We start from the raw sequence: 20,110 nt of genomic DNA, 5'->3' as shown, positions 1-20,110 counted from the left end.
CATATTTCTGTAAAAATGTTGCCAATAGTAGCACTGCTAATTACCGCAATTTATAGTATGAGGAGATTCTATGAAACGAGAAGAAACTTGAGATGTAATAATAGATCTGCCCCGAACATTTAATCAAAATGTCCACTTCATTTTACATTACCGATACGTCATCCTGTTTGGAACCTAGAAACTTGAATAATTCGTGTAGTTGTTTCATAAACAACTCACAATCATCAGACGATGCTCAGTATATCATCACTATTGCTATGGCCTTCTCAACTACCCTACTTCTTTAGCACAGCCTTCAAAGTGCTAGCCACTACAAGATCGGAGGGTCTGTTTTGTATTAGTCTAAATATAAATGGCAACTCTGGCATCAATTGCACTTTTCAAAGTAGTTCGTGGTCGTTGAATAAATAATTTAATGTAAAGTTGTTATTCGACGAGGGCGAAACGAAACGAAATACGCAACGAAACGCAACAAACTGATAGCTGGTAACCAGCCAGGCAGTCATATAGCATACACGGATCGCATGCAGTCTATCAGACTGGCTGGCATTTCCATGCGATCAGCGACCGATCTCGACGATTTGCCACACACTTTCGACCTATGAAGCGATCGCAAGCACGTGCGACGGGTCGCTCGACTGTGGGGTTCTTTAGGTGTAGTGAGAAACAAGGAAGAAAAAAGAGACGTATTGAGAAACACGGAAGAAAAATGAGGCAGCTCCCATTCAAAAGGAAAGAACAGTTTTCAATTGTTCCTTACAGACAAACTGTAAAAGATAGAAAGACATTGCGCATGTCATTGGATAGGGGAAGGTTCAGAGTTTTGACACAGCAGCGCTGCAGTTTGTTTGTACTTTGTACCAACATGGCGACTGCACGACAAGATAAATCATTTTGTGTTGCAATTTGAGCCAAGTCAATCCACCGTTCAAGTGCAACGTTCATTCCGCCGACGATCCAGCAAGAAACCGTCTCTGCGTAAGCAGATTTATGACTGGCATACAAAATTCTTGGAAGTTGGTTGCATATGAAAAGGGAAGGGAGCTGGTCGGCCACGCACGTCTGATACAGTCCTGTCTGTAATAAACAACTGAAATCTGTTCTGTGGTACGCGCGATGTGTTCCTGCCTTTCATAGTCCGTCTGTGATAAACAATTGAAATCTGTTCTTTCTTTCTGAATAACTTGTTTAGAGCGTCGAAAGAAGTGCACTGTGGGAATTCGCTAAGTCAGGGGACGTCGCGCAACAGTGTTTTCCTTTCGGAGACCTTGCGCGATTATCAGCTGCGGTGAGGGCGAGAGGGGAGGGGACAGGAGGGGGGGGGGGGGGAAGTGACCTGCAGAACGGCGTCCCGTACCGACCACATGTATCGACCGCGTGACTCGACAGTCGTAGTAGAATCGAGATATGCTGACCGCTGTTATCGCCAGTAACGCGTGTCCTTTAATATTCGTGTTCCAGTATCGATTGCACGAAAGTGATGACGATTCCCAGCTAGCAGTACACCGGCGAAAACGAATATGTACAGAAAACAGTTCCAAACTCTCATCATATAGGACGAGAGTTGTGTCTACATGTACAACTGGACGTCTACTCCGCAAGCCACCTTGCGGTGGGTGCGTTTCCCTAATTCTCGCCTCGTTGTCATTTCGTGAGAAGGATGTGTAAGGGAGTGATATTGTTGTCCAACTCTTCTTAGAGCCTGCGCTCTGGGAACTTGAACAACGATCTTCTCCGTGACGCTCAACGTCCCTCTTGTAGCGCCTGCTAGTGCAGTTGACGTGCGTCTACGTAAAGCTGCACGCTGATTAAAACACTGGTCCGAGAGCTGTGTGGTGTGGGATTTGTATCAGATAGGAAATAGGGGGGCGAATGCCACGGATATGATAAACGAATTGGGGTCGCTAACATTAAAAAATTACGCTTCTCGTTGCAGCAGGATCTTCTCGTGAAATTTCAATCACCAACTTTCTCCTCCGTTTATGAAAATATTCTGTTGGCGTCCACCTACATAGGAAGAAATGGTCATCATGATAAAACAAAAGAACTCTGAGAGCGTTCGGAAATATTGCTCGTTTTTCCCGCGCGATGTTAGAGAGTGGAACGGTACAAAAATAGCTTGAAGGTGGTTCACAGCCAGACACTTAATTATGAATTGATACGCAATAATGTAGATGTAGACGTTGATGTATTCGGCAGGCCCTGTAACTTGTTCCAGTTTTGTTTTTGGAAGTCTTGGAGTCGAAATTGTACATTTTGTGGATGAACTGTGTGCGTTGGTACTCGTACTGTGGTGTTAAGGCCCCGTAAGCGATCAAACATGTTTGACAAAAATCACTTTTATCTAGCGACGGATTTGCCGAGCAAGCCCGTACACGATCAAACAATGTTTGTCAGTCTAACCTCACTTCGAAACAGGCGCTCTTCGTGCTCATATTTTGATAGTAGTGAGAACTGCCACAAAACCGGACAAAGTAGTCCTGGCATTGACTTTGGCACTGTGTGTAAAGAAGAAGAAGAAAACAAGATGGTGGTCCAGGGATGGCTTAAGATTAGGGATTTACTCACGAAAATCTGCGAAAGGAATTCTTCGTCTCAGAGTCCGATGAGTACATCAACTTTCTTCGCATGGACAATGAAAATTGTAAAAACTTGTTAAGGCCCCCATAAAAGAGCTGCTATGTAGCTATGGATGTGTCAAATGAGCCCGTACACGTAAAAAGGAAACTTTGTCGATTTAAACTTACTTTACAAGCAGACGCTTTCCGTGTATGCTGTATTTTGGCAGTACAGTGGGAATGGCCACAAATGCACATAAAGCGTTTCTAACATTGACTCTGGCGCTGTGTTTACAGCAGAAGAAAAAAGACGCTGTTCCAGGGAATTGTTTAAAATGAGTGAGAAATATACAGAACTGAGAACCTGTTACTGGAAATGTTACACTCAGAACCTAACGATTACATCAACTTTGTATGGATGCACAGCGAAACGCCTTATAACTTGTTTAGCGTTACTTCGCCCTCACACTGAAAAAAAGGACACAAGTATGCGAAAATTTACTCTCTTCTACTTCAGCCTCTAATGATAATTCATTAAAATACTACAATTCATTAAAATACCATAATATGGGAACATATAGCCCACATCGTCCGTGGAAGAACCGCAGAACTACGATTTCTTTTATGACGTTCCACTTCGGCATGCATGTTACTGTTACTGTATACTAAAATATTGATCTTTTTCAAAACCTTTTGCAGCGTAATACGCTGAAGGGCCAAAGAAACCGATATAGGCAAGCGAATTCAAATACTCGTACAGAGATACGAAACAGGCAGAATACGGTGCTGCTGTCGGCAACGCCTATATGAGACAACAAGCGTCTGGCGCAGTTGTTAGATCGGTTACTGCTGCTACAATGGCAGGTCATCAAGATTTAAGTGAGTTTGAACGTGGTGTTATAGTCGGAGCACGAGCGATGGGCCACACCTTTCCGAGTGAGACGTGGGGATTTTCCCGTACGACCATTTCACGAGTGTACCGCGAGTATCAGGAATCCGCTAAAACGTCAAACTCCGACATGGCTGAGGCCGGAAAAAGATCCTGCAAGGACGGAACCAACGACGACTGAAGCGAATCGTTCAATGTGACGGAAGTGCAACCCTTCCTTAAATTGCTGGGCCATCTATAAGTGTCAACGTGCGAACCATACAGCGAAACATCATCGATACGGGCTTTCGAAGGCCACTAGGGTACCCTTGATGACTGCACGACACAAATCTTCACGCCTCGCCTGGGCCCGTCAACACTGACATTCAACTGTTGATGACTGGAAACGTATTGCCTGGTTGGACGAGTCTCGTTTCAAATTGTATCGAGCGGATGGCCGTGTACATGTATGGAGACAACCACATGAGTCCTTGGACCCTGCATTTCAGCAGGGGACTGTTCAAACTGGTGGAGGCTCTGTAATGGTGTAGGCCGTGAGTGGTTGGAGTGACATGGGACTCCTGATACATCTGGATACGACTCTGACAGGTGACAAGTACGTAAGCACGCTGTCTGATCATCTCCAGTCATTCACGTCCATTGTGCGTTCCTATGGACTCAGGCAATTCCAGCAGGACAATGCAACACCCGACACGTCGAGAATTGCTACAGAGTGGCCCCAGGAACACTTTTCTGAGTTTAAACATTTCCGCTGGCCACCAAACTCCCCAGACATGAACATTGTTGAACATATCTGGAGTGCCTTGCAACGTACTGTTCAGAAGAGATCTCCACCCCCTCGTACTCTTACGGATTTATGGATCGCCCTGCAGGATTCATGGTGTCAGTTCCCTCCAGCACTACTTCAAACATTAGTCGAGTCCATGCGACACCCCCGGGATAACAAGGCCGTCCAGCAGTGTTAGTGACGTCACACTAAGCGGCCCATAGCCGACGCAGCAGTCCACGGACACCTCCGTACAGACGCGCCTGATGCTAACCATCTTCTGTCCGTCATACAGAAAGGAGCGAACTATAATTCGAACCAAAGACCAAATTATATATATTCTTGTAAACAGAATAAAGGTTCATAACGAAATACCGATTACATATACGGGCAGGAATAAGTTTAATCGATTGAGGAACTTTGCAACTCTTTTATAATTGTCAGAACACTATTTAGCTTTAAATCTCGCATACAGGTGGTGGCAAATGCCAACTGACAGCAGGACTTAACATTTTCAAGCTATTACACTGAAAGTAAGTTATCTTAAACACTGTCATACATAGCAAAACCCTCACAACTTTCGTTCACAATAAGGTAACAAGAGTTCGCTTTATCTCATAAAACACATGACTATTGTGAATTTACTCATATGTTCATGGTGACAGCTCTTTTCAAGAATTTTTACAAACGTATCCCCAGTAATAAAGAATGGAAACAAAAGATAGATATCAAATATTCTCCTTTTAACATAGACATCACTGAACACAAGATTCTGTCTTGCACTGTGATATTAAGGGACTGCTTTTTCCTTTAAGAAATGCCTGACAATTTGAAGTTCACTCTGCTATTGAAGATACACTTCTTGAAACAATATTAAAAATGTTATGAAAGGTACGAATGAAAAACAACCAAGTGCATTACATGTAAGAACGTGAGCAAAAGGCAGAGGCTCTCTTCACTTACCATTTTCAATCTCTCTACAGCTTATTTCCTTTTCCACGTAGAAATCACCAACTGCAAGTCTCATTATTGCTGTCTGTTACTAACAAAGTGCTTTTCTATTTAGAAAACCTGACAATTTGATGTTCATTCTGGTACTGAAGATAAACACTTTTCAGAGGAGTTCTAGAACCTATTCCTGCCCATATATGTAATCGGTATTTCGGTATAAACCTTTATGCTGTTTACAAGAATATATATAATTTGGCCTTTGGTTCGAATTATAGTTCGCTCCTTTCTGTATGACGGACAGAAGATCGTTAGCATCAGGCGCGTCTGTACGGAGGTGTCCGTGGACTGCTGCGTCGGCTATGGGCCGCTTAGTGTGACGTCACTAACACTGCTGGACGGCCTTGTTATCCCGGGGGTGTCGGTCCATGCCACGTCGTGTTGCGGCACTTCTGGTTGCTCGCAGGGCCCTACACGATATTAGGCCGGTGTACCAGTTTCTTTGGCTGTTCAGTGTATATGTCTGGGAAAGATGTGATACCTCTACATTTTGGTAGTAGTCTATGCTGTTAGTGTTTATACTCGATCGTAGTTTCCAAAGTCGTGGAAACTCACGATACAGTGAGATAAACGTAGTAAAACAATTTTTCATTAAACGTATGCGGCGAAACATCGACACAAATCACGTCCGCCATCTTGTCAAACTTTCTGGCAATCAAAATTTCTCGCAAACAAGTCAAACACGATCTACGCTTGACAAACACGTCAAACTGCACCGTACACGGTCAAATATTAAGCAAACATTGTTAAATTTGGCAAAATGTGTGATCGTTTACGGAGGCTTTTACACGTCGACTAAAAAAAGACAGGGAGCCCATTTGTGTGACTGCTTCGAGTTACTGCGTAATAAGTGTGGGGCCAGGCCAGCCGGTTTCTTATTCGCCAGTGGTGTAGCAGTCTGGCCGATTAGACATGTTGCAGTTTGGCCGGGTGGAGCGGGGCGGGCGTGGGGGGGGGGGGGGGGGGGGGGTCATCGCGGCAGATAACCCCCTGTGGAGCGACGTGACGTGTCTGCCCAGCTCCACACTCTGCGCCACCACGCACTCGCCAAAATCGACGCAGCGTGCTTGCTTACTAGTGAAATCAAACGTCCCAGCTGCAGCATCGGGGAAATCAGTTCCTACCTCGTTCCAAGCATAGCTCCTCAGTGTTCCCGCCGTCTCTAAAAACACTGACATCGACGGCACACGTCTGGTTTACTAAAAAGCAAATATAAGGCACGCTTTTTGCTGGCACAGTACCTTGTTGTTGTTGTTGTTGTTGTTGTTATCTTCCCGAAGACTGGTTTGATGCAACTCTCCAAGAAAGTCTACACTGTGCACGCATGCTACAACCTACATCTGTTTGAAGCAGCTGACTGTTGTCAAGCTTTGATCTTCTGCCACAATTTTTAACCCCCACACTGCCCTCCATCAGCACTTTGTCGATTTGTTGATGCCTTTCGATGTCTCCTGTCGACCAATCCTTTCAGTCAATTTGTGCTATAAATTTCTTTTCTAACCAATTACATTTAGTGCCGCCTTATCATTACGTACCCAATCTACTGACTTAATCCAGCATTCATCTGTAGCACTACATTGGAAAAATTTCTGTTCTGGATTTCTATGTACTCCTTGTCGCCCACATTTCTCTACCATACACGGCTACAGACAGATACCTTCAGAAAAGATTACCTAATACATACATTTGTATCAGATGCTAGCCAATTTCTGTTTTTCAGAAACGCTTTTCCCACTATTACCTGTATTCTGTATGGAACCAGGGACCTAGAGACGACGGAGAGGCTTCGTCCCCACAACAGGCTACAGCAGTCCACTCATCCACTGCCGCCCCACATCGAACCCAGGGTTAGTGTGCGGTTCGCCCCCTCCCCCCCCCCCCCTCCCCCCAGGAACGTCTCATTCCAGACGAGTGTAACCCCAAATGTTTGGGTAGTAGAGTAATTATGGTGTACGCGTACGTGGAGACAGTGTTTGCGCAGCAATCTCCGACTTTGTGTAACTGAGGCGGAATAAGGGGAACCAGCCCGCATTCGCCGACGCAGATGGAAAACCGCCTTAAACACCATCCACAGGCTGGCCGGCACACCGGACCTCGACACTGATCTGTGGGGCGGATTCGTGCCAGGGACCGGCACGCCTTCCCGCTCGGGAAGCAGCACGTTAGACCGCGCAGCTACCCAGGCGGGCACTGCTAAAAGTGGAATATAGATGATCACATTATGGGTCAAAATTAAGATTCTGGGAAATCTCTCACGAAGATGCGTGTTCGTAAGAATAAAATAGACGAATAGTCGGAGAATGAACGTTTAGCGCCCTCACAGGCTTTATCGTCACATCATCAGATATACAGGGTGTTTCAAAAATGACCGGTATATTTGAAACGGCAATAAAAACTAAACGAGCAGCGATAGAAATACACCGTTTGTTGCAATATGCTTGGGACAACAGTACATTTTCAGGCAGACAAACTTTCGAAATTACAGTAGTTACAATTTTCAACAACAGATGGCGCTGCGGTCTGGGAAACTCTATAGTACGATATTTTCCACATATCCACCATGCGTAGCAATAATATGGCGTAGTCTCTGAATGAAATTACCCGAAACCTTTGACAACGTGTCTGGCGGAATGGCTTCACATGCAGATGAGATGTACTGCTTCAGCTGTTCAATTGTTTCTGGATTCTGGCGGTACACCTGGTCTTTCAAGTGTCCCCACAGAAAGAAGTCACAGGGGTTCATGTCTGGCGAATAGGGAGGCCAATCCACGCTGCCTCCTGTATGTTTCGGATAGCCCAAAGCAATCACACGATCATCGAAATATTCATTCAGGAAATTAAAGACGTCGGCCGTGCGATGTGGCCGGGCACCATCTTGCATAAACCACGAGGTGTTCGCAGTGTCGTCTAAGGCAGTTTGTACCGCCACAAATTCACGAAGAATGTCCAGATAGCGTGATGCAGTAATCGTTTCGGATCTGAAAAATGGGCCAATGATTCCTTTGGAAGAAATGGCGGCCCAGACCAGTACTTTTTGAGGATGCAGGGACGATGGGACTGCAACATGGGGCTTTTCGGTTCCCCATATGCGCCAGTTCTGCTTATTGACGAAGCTGTCCAGGTAAAAATAAGCTTCGTCAGTAAACCAAATGCTGCCCACATGCATATCGCCGTCATCAATCCTGTGCACTATATCGTTAGCGAATGTCTCTCATGCAGCAATGGTAGCGGCGCTGAGGGGTTGCCGCGTTTGAATTTTGTATGGATAGAGGTGTAAACTCTGGCGCATGAGACGATACGTGGACGTTGGCGTCATTTGGACCGCAGCTGCAACACGGCGAACTGAAACCCGAGGCCGCTGTCGGATCACCTGCTGCACTAGCTGCGCGTTGCCCTCTGTGGTTGCCGTACGCGGTCGCCCTACCTTTCAAGCACGTTCATCCGTCACGTTCCCAGTCCGTTGAAATGTTTCAAACAGATCCTTTATTGTATCGCTTTTCGGTCCTTTGGTTACATTAAACCTCCGTTGAAAACTTCGTCTTGTTGCAACAACACTGTGTTCTAGGCGGTGGAATTCCAACACCAGAAAAATCCTCTGTTCTAAGGAATAAACCATGTTGTCTACAGCACACTTGCACGTTGTGAACAGCACACGCTTACAGCAGAAAGACGACGTACAGAATGGCGCACCCACAGACTGCGTTCTCTTCTATATCTTTCACATCACTTGCAGCGCCATCTGTTGTTGAAAATTGTAACTACTGTAATTTCGAAAGTTTGTCTGCCTGAAAATGTACTGTTGTCCCAAGCATATTGCAACAAACGGTGTATTTCTATCGCTGCTCGTTTAGTTTTTATTGCCGTTTCAAATATACCGGTCATTTTTGAAACACCCTGTACAAACAACTATTACACTATACTAGTACTTACAAAGCCCATATGACCATCCCGATATATACGCCTATAATATTAATATTAATGTAATGTAATGTAATAGAAATATTAAGTTATCTTGCTCATGGAGTAAGACGAACAATTTACGGGTGCAATGCGGTTCAGAATAGGGCGTCAGTGTGCATCAATCGTATATGCCCCAACTCGTTAGCCCTCCAGGACAAAATGGTGGATTCTCTGTAGATTATTATTATTATTTATATTATGTATTTCATAGTGGAGCGAAGAAAAAAAGAAGGCTGACAGAATTCAAAACCTGCGCGCGAACGTTTTCGATTATTGCTGTCACTACGGCAAAAATTATCACTATCGCAAACTTCTGAGATTTAACTCTAACGATATTAAATCTCCTGATTTATTCTGACTACATACCATTACCCTTTGGTTATTGTTATGTACGGTTAACTCTGTAAGAATATCTGGTTAGATGTAAGAGGATCCCTGGAAGCACCAACGTTACCAAAATGCATAAATAAATAAAAATAAGTAAACCGACCACCTAAACTTTTTTTACAAAGGTCCTTGTGTTTCTTCTGTTGTCTGAAATTGTTCGCTCGCCTCTCCTTATGATCTGCTACAGTTACATATTTTTCTCTTGTCTGTGTTTCAGGATGTGGTGGACGATCACAGGGAACTTCGGGAACATACTGCCCATCGACTGGTCCAAGTCTTACGCCCGAAAGCTGCACATGCCCACACTCAACTTGAACGAGAACAATAAGGTGAGCACGTCGCCTCGTTACAATCATCCACATTCGAGTCACGTGTCATAAACGCCATGCTGCGCGGCATAATATTCCGGGCTCATTAAGGTCTCAAAACACGTTCCTTGCTGAGCATGTGTGAGACACGATGAGACAGCCTCTAGTTCTGTGTGCGTTACTGGCAACATCCCGTTAGACCTATTGCTGAACACTGCCTGTCGGTTGGTACCGGAGAAGAGCTGTTTCTGAACTATAGCATTAGTGAATGAACTGGCCGTGAGACCCTGTCTGAGATTGTTAGGTAGTTAGTTAGTTACATGTGCCATATATCATTTGAACGGCTTTTTTATCGAATGATGTGGAACGAGTAAGTTTCTAGGATATGTATATGTTGTTGTTGTTGTTGTAGTCTTCAGTCCTGAGACTGGTTTGATGCAACTCTCCATGCTACACTATCCTGTGCAAGCTTCTTCATCTCCCAATACGTACTGCAGCCTACATCCTTCTGAATCTGTTTAGTGTATTCATCTCTTGGTCTTCCTCTACGATTTTTACCCTCCACGCTGCCCTCCAATACTAAATTGGTGATCCCTTGATGCCTCAGAACATGTCTTACCAACCGATACCTTCTTCTTGTCAAGTTGTGCCACAAACTCCTCTTCTCCCCAATTCTATTCAAACTTCCTCATTAGTTACGTGATCTACCCATCTAATCTTCAGCATTCTTCTGTAGCACCACATTTCAAAGGCTTCTATTCTCTTCTTGTACAAACTATTTATCGTCCATGTTTCACTTCGATACATGGCTACACTCCATACAAATACTTTCAGAAACGACTTCCTGACATTTAAATCTATACTCGATGTTAACAAATTTCTCTTCTTCAGAAACGCTTTCCTTGCCATTGCCAGTCTACATTTTATATCCTCTCTACTTCGACCATCATCAGTTACTTTGCTCCCCAAATAACAAAACTTTCATTTCCTAATCTAATTCCCTCAGCATCGCCCGACTTAATTCGACTACATTCCATTATCCTCGATTTGCTTTTGTTGATGTTCATCTTACATCCTCCCTTCAAGACACTGTCCATTCCGTTCAACTGCTCTTCCAAGTCCTATGCTGTCTCTGACAGAATTACAATGTCATCGGCGAACCTCAAAGTTTTTATTTCTTTTCCATGGATTTTAATACCTACTCCGAACTTTTCTTTTGTTTTCTTTACTGCTTGCTCAATATACAGATTGAATAACATCGGGGAGAGGCTACAACCCTGTCTCACTCCCTTCCCAACCACTGCTTCCCTTTCATGTCCCTCGACTCTTATAACTGCCATCTGGTTTCTGTACAAATTGTAAATAGCCTTTCGCTCCCTGTATTTTACCCCTGCCACCTTCAGAATTTGAAATAGATTATTCCAGTCAATATTGTCAAAAGCTTTCTCCAAGTCTACAAATGCTAGAAACGTAGGTTTGCCTTTTCTTAATCTAGCTTCTAAGATAAGTCGTAGGGTCAGTATTGCCTCACGTGTTCCCATATTTCTACGGAATCCAAACTGATCTTCCCCGAGGCCGGCTTCTACCAGTTTTTCCATTAGTCTGTAAAGAATTCATGTTAGTAATTTGCAGCCGTTACTTATTAAACTGATAGTTCGATAATTTGCACATCTGTGAGCGCCTGCTTTCTTTGGGATTGGAATTATTACATTCTTCTTTAAGTCTGAGGGTATTTCGCCTGTCTCATACATTTTGCTCACCAGATGGTAGAGTTTTGTCAGGACTGGGTCTCCCAAGGCTGTCAGTAGTTCTAATGGAATGTTGTCTACACCCGGGGCCTTGTTTCGACTTAGGTCTTTCAGTGCTCTATCAAATTCTTCACGCAGTATCATATCTCCCATTTCATCTTCATCTACATCCTCTTCCATTTCCATAATATTGTCCTCAAGAAAATCGCCCTTGTATAGTCCTTCTATATACTCCTTCCACCTTTCTGCTTTCCCTTCTTTGCTTAGAACTGGGTTTCCATCTGAGCCCTTGATATTCATACAAGTGGTTCTCTTTTCCCCAAAGGTCTCTTTAATTTTCCTGTAGGCAGTATCTATCTTACCCCCAGTGAGGTAAGCCTCTACATCCTTACATTTGTCCTCTAGCCATGCCTGCTTAGCCATTTTGCACTTCCTGTCGATCTCATTTTTGAGACGTTTGTATTCCTGTTTGCCTGCTTCATTTATATGTATGTATATGTATGTAGTGTTAATATCAACGAACATACCAGAGTGATTTGGCAAGTCTGGTAAATTTCCACGAAAGAATGAAACAATTTTGTTCTGCTTTTGTAGTAGGGAAGCTTCATTATTGCAAGGATCATGTAAAGAAATTCAACAATGTACAGCGTAAGTTCATTGTTCACAGCCGTCTGGATTTGTCAGTGTGTCGACAGCGGTTGAAAAATGGAGGAAACTGAGTTTCGTGCTGTTAACAAAAATTTTCATTTGAAGGCGTGGACTGGCGCACCAATCAAAAAACAATTCTTTGAAGTTCACGCGGACTTTGCACCATCGTTGAAGACCGTTTACTTTTCGATTAATGAATTTAAACGTACTCGGACAATAGCCGAAGACGAAGCGCGCTCAGGGCGTCCAGTTCAGCCCACGACAAAGGAAACCATTGATAAAATCCATCATATGGTAATGCAAGACCACCGAATAAAAATTCGTGTGACTGCAAAGATTGCAGGCGTTTCAACTGAGCGAATGCATAACTTTCTGCACTGAGAATTGGCTATGGACAAGCTGCGTGTGAGGTGGATGCTGCGATTGTTCACAGTCGACCAAAAGCACATACGGCACCACATTTCAGCACTTTGTTTGGCGATATTCAATTGCAGTCGTCAAGACTTTTTGTGCCGATTTGTGACTTTTGGTGAAACCTAGATCCACCATTACACACCAGAGTCAAAACGGCAGTCAAAACAATGGACAAAGGCTGGTGAAAGTGCATCGAAGAAGATAAAGGCGATTTTGTCAGCTGGTAAGGAGATGGCCACTGTTTCTTGGGATTCCCAAAGAACAATCGTCATAGATTACTTGGAAAAAGGCAGAACCATAATTGTACCCTTTTATGCTTCATTGCTGAATCGTTTGAAACTTGCGTTAGTTGTAAAAAGACCAAGGTTGGCAGGCAAGCCGCCGGAGTGGCCGTGCCGTTCTAGGCGCTACAGTCTGGAACCTAGAGGGCGCTACGGTCGCAGGTTCGAATCCTGCCTCGGGCATGGATGTGTGTGATGTCCTTAGGTTAGTTAGGTTTAATTAGTTCTAAGTTCTAGGCGACTGATGACCTCAGAAGTTAAGTCGCATACTGCTCAGAGCCATTTGGTTGGCAGGCAAAAGAGTGCTCTCTCACCAGGATAAAGCACCATCCCACACATCAGCGATAACAATGACGAAACTGCATGAACTGGGCTTTGAATTTTGTTACTCATCCACCTTACACACCACACTTGGCCCCAAATGACTTTTTCCTGTTTCCTAGCTTGAAACTTAGGCTTGCTGGGGGAAATTTTCATCAAACGAGGTAACGATAGTTACTGTCAACGAATATTTTGCAGAGTTGACAGAACCAATTTTTCCCACGAGATGAAAAAGCTGGACGATCGCTGGACTAAGAGAATATGCCTGAAAGGAGACTATGTCGTGATGTAACGTGAGTTATTTACGAAACAACCATTTTTATTGCTTTTTTACGAGACTTATCAAACCATCGTCGCATTTTTTTAGTCCTACCCGTGCTACTATACTTAAAACCTAGGTGTGGCATTTTTCTTACTGGCTACCAGTTTTTTTTAAAAAATCGTGCATTGAATACAAGGAGTTATCCAAGAGAAATGAATTTAGGTTACATTGAAAACTTGCATTGCTCTCTGTCAGGCATTTTATGTTATTCTTTAGATAATCAATTTTTTTGTTGCTGTATATTGAATTTCTTTCTGAGTCACTGACAACTTTAGTACTGGCTAATGAAGGTCATTTTTTCCTCTAGTGGTGGAGGTGTGGTCATCACTATTCTTCTCGAATTATGATGGATTATTTATGATAAATTTCATTAGCGAATATATATATATTGTGATGGTGCAGTTAAAATGCCTAGCTCTTTGAAAATGTAACTATACGAAGACCGCAGGCGAACGCCACATATTATTTTTACTGCTCGCTTTTACGTACTGAGTAATTTGTTTCTAAATGAAGTTACCCCAGAAAATTATTCCGTATCACATTATTGAGTGGAAACATATAAAAGAATATGCCAGGAGAATGATTCGTTTGTTTTCAAGACTAGCAAATATACAAATAGCAAAAGCAGCTGAACTTAATTGTTTGAGAAGCTCTGTAATATGCTTCTTCCAGTTCAAGTTTCTATCACAATGTACACTCAGGAAACTGGAGCATTCTACCCTATTTACTGGCGCCAGTTCATGTACTACAACTATTGTCGTGGCTGTATTTCCTGTACAGAACTGAATAAAGTGTGTTTTCTCTAAAGTAACGGAGAGTACATTTTCAGAGGAGCACTTGATAAGTGTTTGAGAAACACCATAAACAGTCTCTTCTGTTGCCTTTTGTCTGGTGAGATCTATTATAAGATTAGTATCGTCTGCAAAACGGAAAAATTTTGCTTGTTGAATGGTTAAGTGGAAGGTCATACACATCTATAAGGAATACGAGTCGACGCAAAATTGAATCCTGTGGGACTCCCTCTGTGATTTTACCCCAGTCACTGATATTTTCTGCCTTTCCAAAATCGTGTGAATAACTCAGAACAACCTTTTGCATTGTGTTTCTTAGGTCGGTATTACACTGTCGTCATATTTTTTGCCAAATTTCAAGATGGCGGACGTCAACGCGTTACTATGCGCTGCAGTTGCTAGTGCCACGATTACATTGTGCGTGTATTTGGAAGAAAAGCGGCGGAAGAAAGGAAAAACACTTGGATGAAGCCCTACGTATTACGTCGAGATTATAAAAGCATTCAGCAAAATCTGTTACGAGACCTGCAAGTGCAGTAAGTTAAGTCTTAAAATTTTAATTACTTACGAAGAGATGAGAGTGTATTTCAGCATTTACTCATTAAAGTGGCTTTTCATATTACAAAACAGAATATCCTCTTTAGAAATGCTATATGTGCCGAAGACAGGTAAACTGTGACAATATGATTTCTGGATACATGAGAGAGCTACGCTGGTTTACGACACAGAACTCAAATATCACATTGCACATTAACCAAAAGAATGCCAAAAACGTGTGAAGCAATTTGCAAGGCATTGAAGGGGAATATGTGAATGTAAGTAAATGTTTAGTGCACTGTATGGGCAATAACTATTTTTAATTTTGAATAATTAATGGTTATTTTCATCATGGCAGCGAAAACCGTTACAAGTTGTCTCGAATGAATTCATTCGAGACAATAATTAATGGAATTGGTGTTCCAACAATCACAAGATTAATAAAAAGTACGGAACAGATGAAGCGCTTCTTAACTTGTCGAAGTAGGTTCATTAAAAAAAAAAAAAGAGTCGAAGGAACAAACCAACTTTGAAGCCACGTTAACAAACACACTACAGAGACGTCAAATAGCTGTAGAGACGCCAGCGCTCGAAGTGGTTATATTTCACGTTGCAGTGAACAGAAGACGAACGACTTTTATTAACAAATCTTAGGCGACGCCCTAGATTTGATCATATTTATTTGATGACAGGCGAGATTTGACAAACTTTCCTATTACACCATCAAATTTCTTTGACACATCAACTTTGACAAAGAAATATGTTAGTATAATACCGGCGTAAGGTACGACCGACCACCGCGTATCCCATCAGCCATTGGCGGCGCGTGTGTGCGGTATGAACTCCGTACTGTGAGGGGATGCACAGCACACTCCCTCCCGTTGTCGGGTCGGGACACCTGGCGGCGCTGGTAGCACTTAGTGAAGTAGCTCCTCATTCGGCATCAGAGGGCCGAGTGCGTCACGTGCTAGTGCTCCCACCAAGGGGGGAAAAAAAAATCCCTCGCAGCACCGGGAATCGAAACAGGGTCCTCCGCATGATAGATAGCCTCAGTGATCACTGAGTTACAGACTCGGACATTTTGTGACATATGTATAGTAATGTGAGGTCCTAGCTATCACGTTTGTCTCACTAAATTTTATTTCGTGATCACCGTCATTGAAAACGTGTTCCGCTACAGCTGATTTGTCAATTTGTCCCAATCTACAGTTCCTTTGTGTTCCGTTAGGCGGGTATTAACACTCCTTTCAGTTGTTCCAATATAAATCATGCCACAGCTACACGGAATTTTTACACACCTGGGGTAGCTAAGGGGTGTCGTGCGTCTTTCACCGATCTTAAACTTCCACTAATTTCCTTGGTAGGTCGAAAGATTGTCTCCACTTGAAACTTGGCCAAAACTTTCCCAATACGGTCCGTGATGTTATGAAGAAATGGAAGAAAAACTTTTCCAGCTGACGGTTGTTATTGTCGTGTATTTCCGGAAAGATTAGAGAACTAATTAGGGTGGGAGACAACTATGACAGTGACAAAAAGTAGAAGTGTCTTACACAGTTCCTAGGAAGATGGGTGGTAGATGGAAAGCAAAGAGCTTACAGTAGAAGAGATCCAGTGTTGGAGGAATCAGAACGACTTTCGTTTACGAAACGGTCGTTTCCAAACTAATGTCCCGTACCTCAAATTGATACCTTAACCTTCCCCATTATTCCGCAAAGTTTGTAACACACGGTTATCTCCCTCTACTTAATTTAGAGTGGTCGCCAATGCTTCATCGAATCAATTTTGTTTTTAATCTCAGTCATTTTTATTTCACTCTTCAGGGAGCAGCGAGTAACGTACCCCCTTCCCCCCCCCTCCCCCCCCCCCCCCCCCCCGCCTTAAAACCAATGTTTTCTAGAATCAAAAGTCAATCATTTCCTGAAATGCACGAGAATTCTGTAATGAATTAAAACGCTGTACCCAGATTCCAGGAGGATGCAAGTGCTCCTCCCCCCCCCCCCCCACCGCCAACCCCTCCGCACCTGTAACGGTGGCTTCTGCGACTGTGGCACCTATGCAAAAAACAGCGTGAAAGTTTATATCAAAGCACTTTTAGTGGAAAGCAACCCGAGAGGAGCAGGTTTTGAATTTCCATCTCGTCACCCATATTCTACCCTCCGTAAGCGTCTTGGATGAATGTTGGATCGGTCCACTGAAGAATAGCACGCTCGATTCCGTTCCTAATTTGTTCTCCGTCCTTGTACAACTTAGCAAGAACTCATCTTTTTATCGGCACAGATAGCAACAACACGTTAGGTTATTCGTTCTTTGTCTTACTTGCTGATATTTCATGATGAGTCTTTTTTTGTCCCACGGGTCTCTCGGAAAATCCCAGTCCTGTGTGCACCACTTGCTCCGCGCTCCGTTTCGCAGACCCGTTATCGCGTTCAGCCTCTTTATGGCTGGAGAACTCACTCTTTTCATTGATTTTTTTCGCTCAAACTTCCACTGCGCAGCCGTTATCTGACAACAGTTGCTACAACTCACTCAATAAGTGTCACTGTCAATGTAACATATTTTATACACTCTGTTATCACGATGCCGGAGACAGTTTCTCTTGTGGATTAATCACACTCCTTATCGGAGATAGCTGTTAATGAATTACTCGTGGCAGAATGATGCAACTAATTACAGAACTTGCGACAGACTCGGTTGCGCATTGTTATAGAAATGGTGACACGACCCAAGAAGGTCATAGGTGAGATTTGCTCCTTATTTCTGAATTTTGAAAAGTGTGCGCCAATTCGTAAGGAACAAATTCGCAGGTATTGATGGTATACCAGTGCAGTTCTTGGGGACACCTTTCCAGACAGCCCAACAATAAACGGCACATGCTTTTCAACGAAATTTTTGTGACTGGGTAAATACCATCACATATTGGAATTGCAGAAGAAACTAAGATCGGTTCGACGTGAGAATTACCTCCAAGACATTATAGTAACACGTACAGGGGCACAGAAAACTGTCGAAACTTGTTGTTATCAAGTACTCTCATCAAGAAAGCAATATTTTTTTTTACTGAATCCTGATATTTTTCGTATATCAGCACTTTTTTTTATCGAATGAACCAAGTAATAGTGTATTACATTTTTATTATTATCAAAAAGTGAGGCCCTCACGGCTCAGTTTCAGTACATTGAACAATTGACTACTCGGCTGTTTTTTTCTGACAGTCTGTTCTGTAGTTTCATGTTTAAAGTTGAAGGTTTTTAAATTCTGTAATCTGCAATGAGAGTAAAGACATTATTTGATTTCAGGATAGGATTATTCTATTTCAGACAATCTCTCTATTATAGATAGACATTAAAAACATAAATGGAGATACTGGAGCCAGTAGACAGTATCTACTGCAATCTTTTTGTTATACACTAACTTCTTTCTCGTGGTATGGCGCGAATGGGACTTTGGATTATGGAGGGAGCTGTCCTAAGATAGTCCATGCAGCTGTGCAAAGCTACTGCGCCAGTGTGGCGTAGTGGTTGGCGCATCTGCCTACTGAGTACTCGCCTAATAGTTCGGAACACTCTATCCTGTTTATCATTTCTTTTTTGTTACTAATTTAATGAGAGGTTCAAATGGTTCAAATGGCTCTGAGCACTATGGGACTTAACATCTGTGGTCATCAGTCCTCTAGAACTTAGAACTACTTAAACCTAACTAACCTAAGGACATCACACACATCCATGCCCGAGGCAGGATTCGAACCTGCGACCGTAGCGGTCACGCGGTTCCAGACTGAAGCGCCTAGAACCGCACGGCCAACCCCCCGGCTGAGTTCGTAGGGTTTTTCTATAAGGCTAACAAACACAACAGATACACATAACGAAGACTTTAGTCATCAGTAATACGAGGATATTCTCACCCAGTGTTTAAAACAGTCTGCTAACGCTGGCGGAACTTTTCGATTCCGCGACTGTAGAAATCACGTGGTTTTGAGGCGAAGAACTCCTAGAGCCGTGTTGGGAGCGTATTTTCATCCGACAAGGAAGTTCCTTGAAGGTTGTTCGATCAGAGAGCGGAAAAGGTGAAAATCTGAGGACGCAAGATCAGGCGAATAAGGTGGTACTGAATGACTTCCAACTCACCTCCTGTATAGTATTCTTGTCTGTCTAGCACAATGCGGGCGGGCATTACCGTGGAGTAGCGTCACATCACGCCGTCTTCGTGGCCGTCGTTCTTGGACTGCGCCTGCGAGACGTCTCAGTTGTTGACATTCAAATGTCAGCAGCGATGGCTACACCTCGGGGAAGCAATTCGTAGTACACCATACTGTCGCTGTTCCACCAAAGCATAGCATTACCTTTTGCGACTCCGCGCAGGTATTCATATGGGGAGTTGCTGCATTATTTGGGCTCACCCATTCCGTTCTTTCCCTTGTGTTAGCATAAGGCCACCATTTCTCGTTACCAGTAATGCCACAAAATAGGAATGTTAGGTGTTGTTCGCGAGCCACTCGATGGCAAGCAAGCAGAGATGACCACCCACTGATTTTTATGTTTTTGGCTTAGGGCATGCGGTACCCACGCAGCCGAGTCTTGACCTTCCCCATTACATGCAAATGTCACACGATAGTGTAATGATCACGTTTGCTATTTCTGTAGCACTCTGTGCGTCATTGTGGATTAACGCGTTTAAACAATCTTCATCAAACCGCGATGGTCTTCCTGAACGCGGAGAATCGCTAATAACAACACGATCTTCCTTGAAACAAGGAAACATTTTCTTGCCGTGCTCTGTCCAGTGGCATTATCTCCAAACACAGCGCAAATGTTTCTGGCTGCCTTCGTTGCTGTCACCCTTATATTGAACTCAAACAGAACAGTATGCCCGAAATGTTCCGATTTCTCCACTTGGCATTGCATTTTCTAGTGTCCACATCTCCACTCACTATCTCGAAATGACAGTATGTTAACTCATACAGCAACAATGAACTACAAATAAAAAATGGCAGCCGGCCACTGTGGCCGAGCGGTTCTAGGCGCTTCAGTCCGGAACCACGCAGCTGCTACAGTCGCAGGTTCGAATCCTGCATCGGCATGGATGTGTGTAATGTCCTTAGGTTAGTTAGGTTTAAGCAGTTCTAAGTCTAGGGGACTGATGACCTCAGACGTTAAGCCCCATAGTGCTTAGAGC

At 43.5% G+C, this 20,110-nt stretch overlaps 1 protein-coding gene across 1 annotated transcript in view; it reads left to right on the top strand.

The window, feature by feature from the left end:
• Nucleotides 1-20,110, top strand: part of LOC124550919 (fasciculation and elongation protein zeta-2) — a 451,515-nt gene that overhangs the window by 284,437 nt on the left and 146,968 nt on the right. Inside the window, exon 2 of the mRNA XM_047125716.1 lies at nt 9,786-9,897. Coding sequence (XP_046981672.1) covers nt 9,786-9,897 — 112 coding nt within the window. The remainder of the gene's footprint in view (nt 1-9,785; nt 9,898-20,110) is intronic.

This window comes from Schistocerca americana, chromosome 9 (genome assembly GCF_021461395.2).
Source record: "Schistocerca americana isolate TAMUIC-IGC-003095 chromosome 9, iqSchAmer2.1, whole genome shotgun sequence".
Taxonomy (NCBI): Eukaryota; Metazoa; Arthropoda; class Insecta; order Orthoptera; family Acrididae; genus Schistocerca; species Schistocerca americana.
Note: the sequence above shows the minus strand (reverse complement) of the source record. Positions and strands in the feature narration are given on the sequence as shown.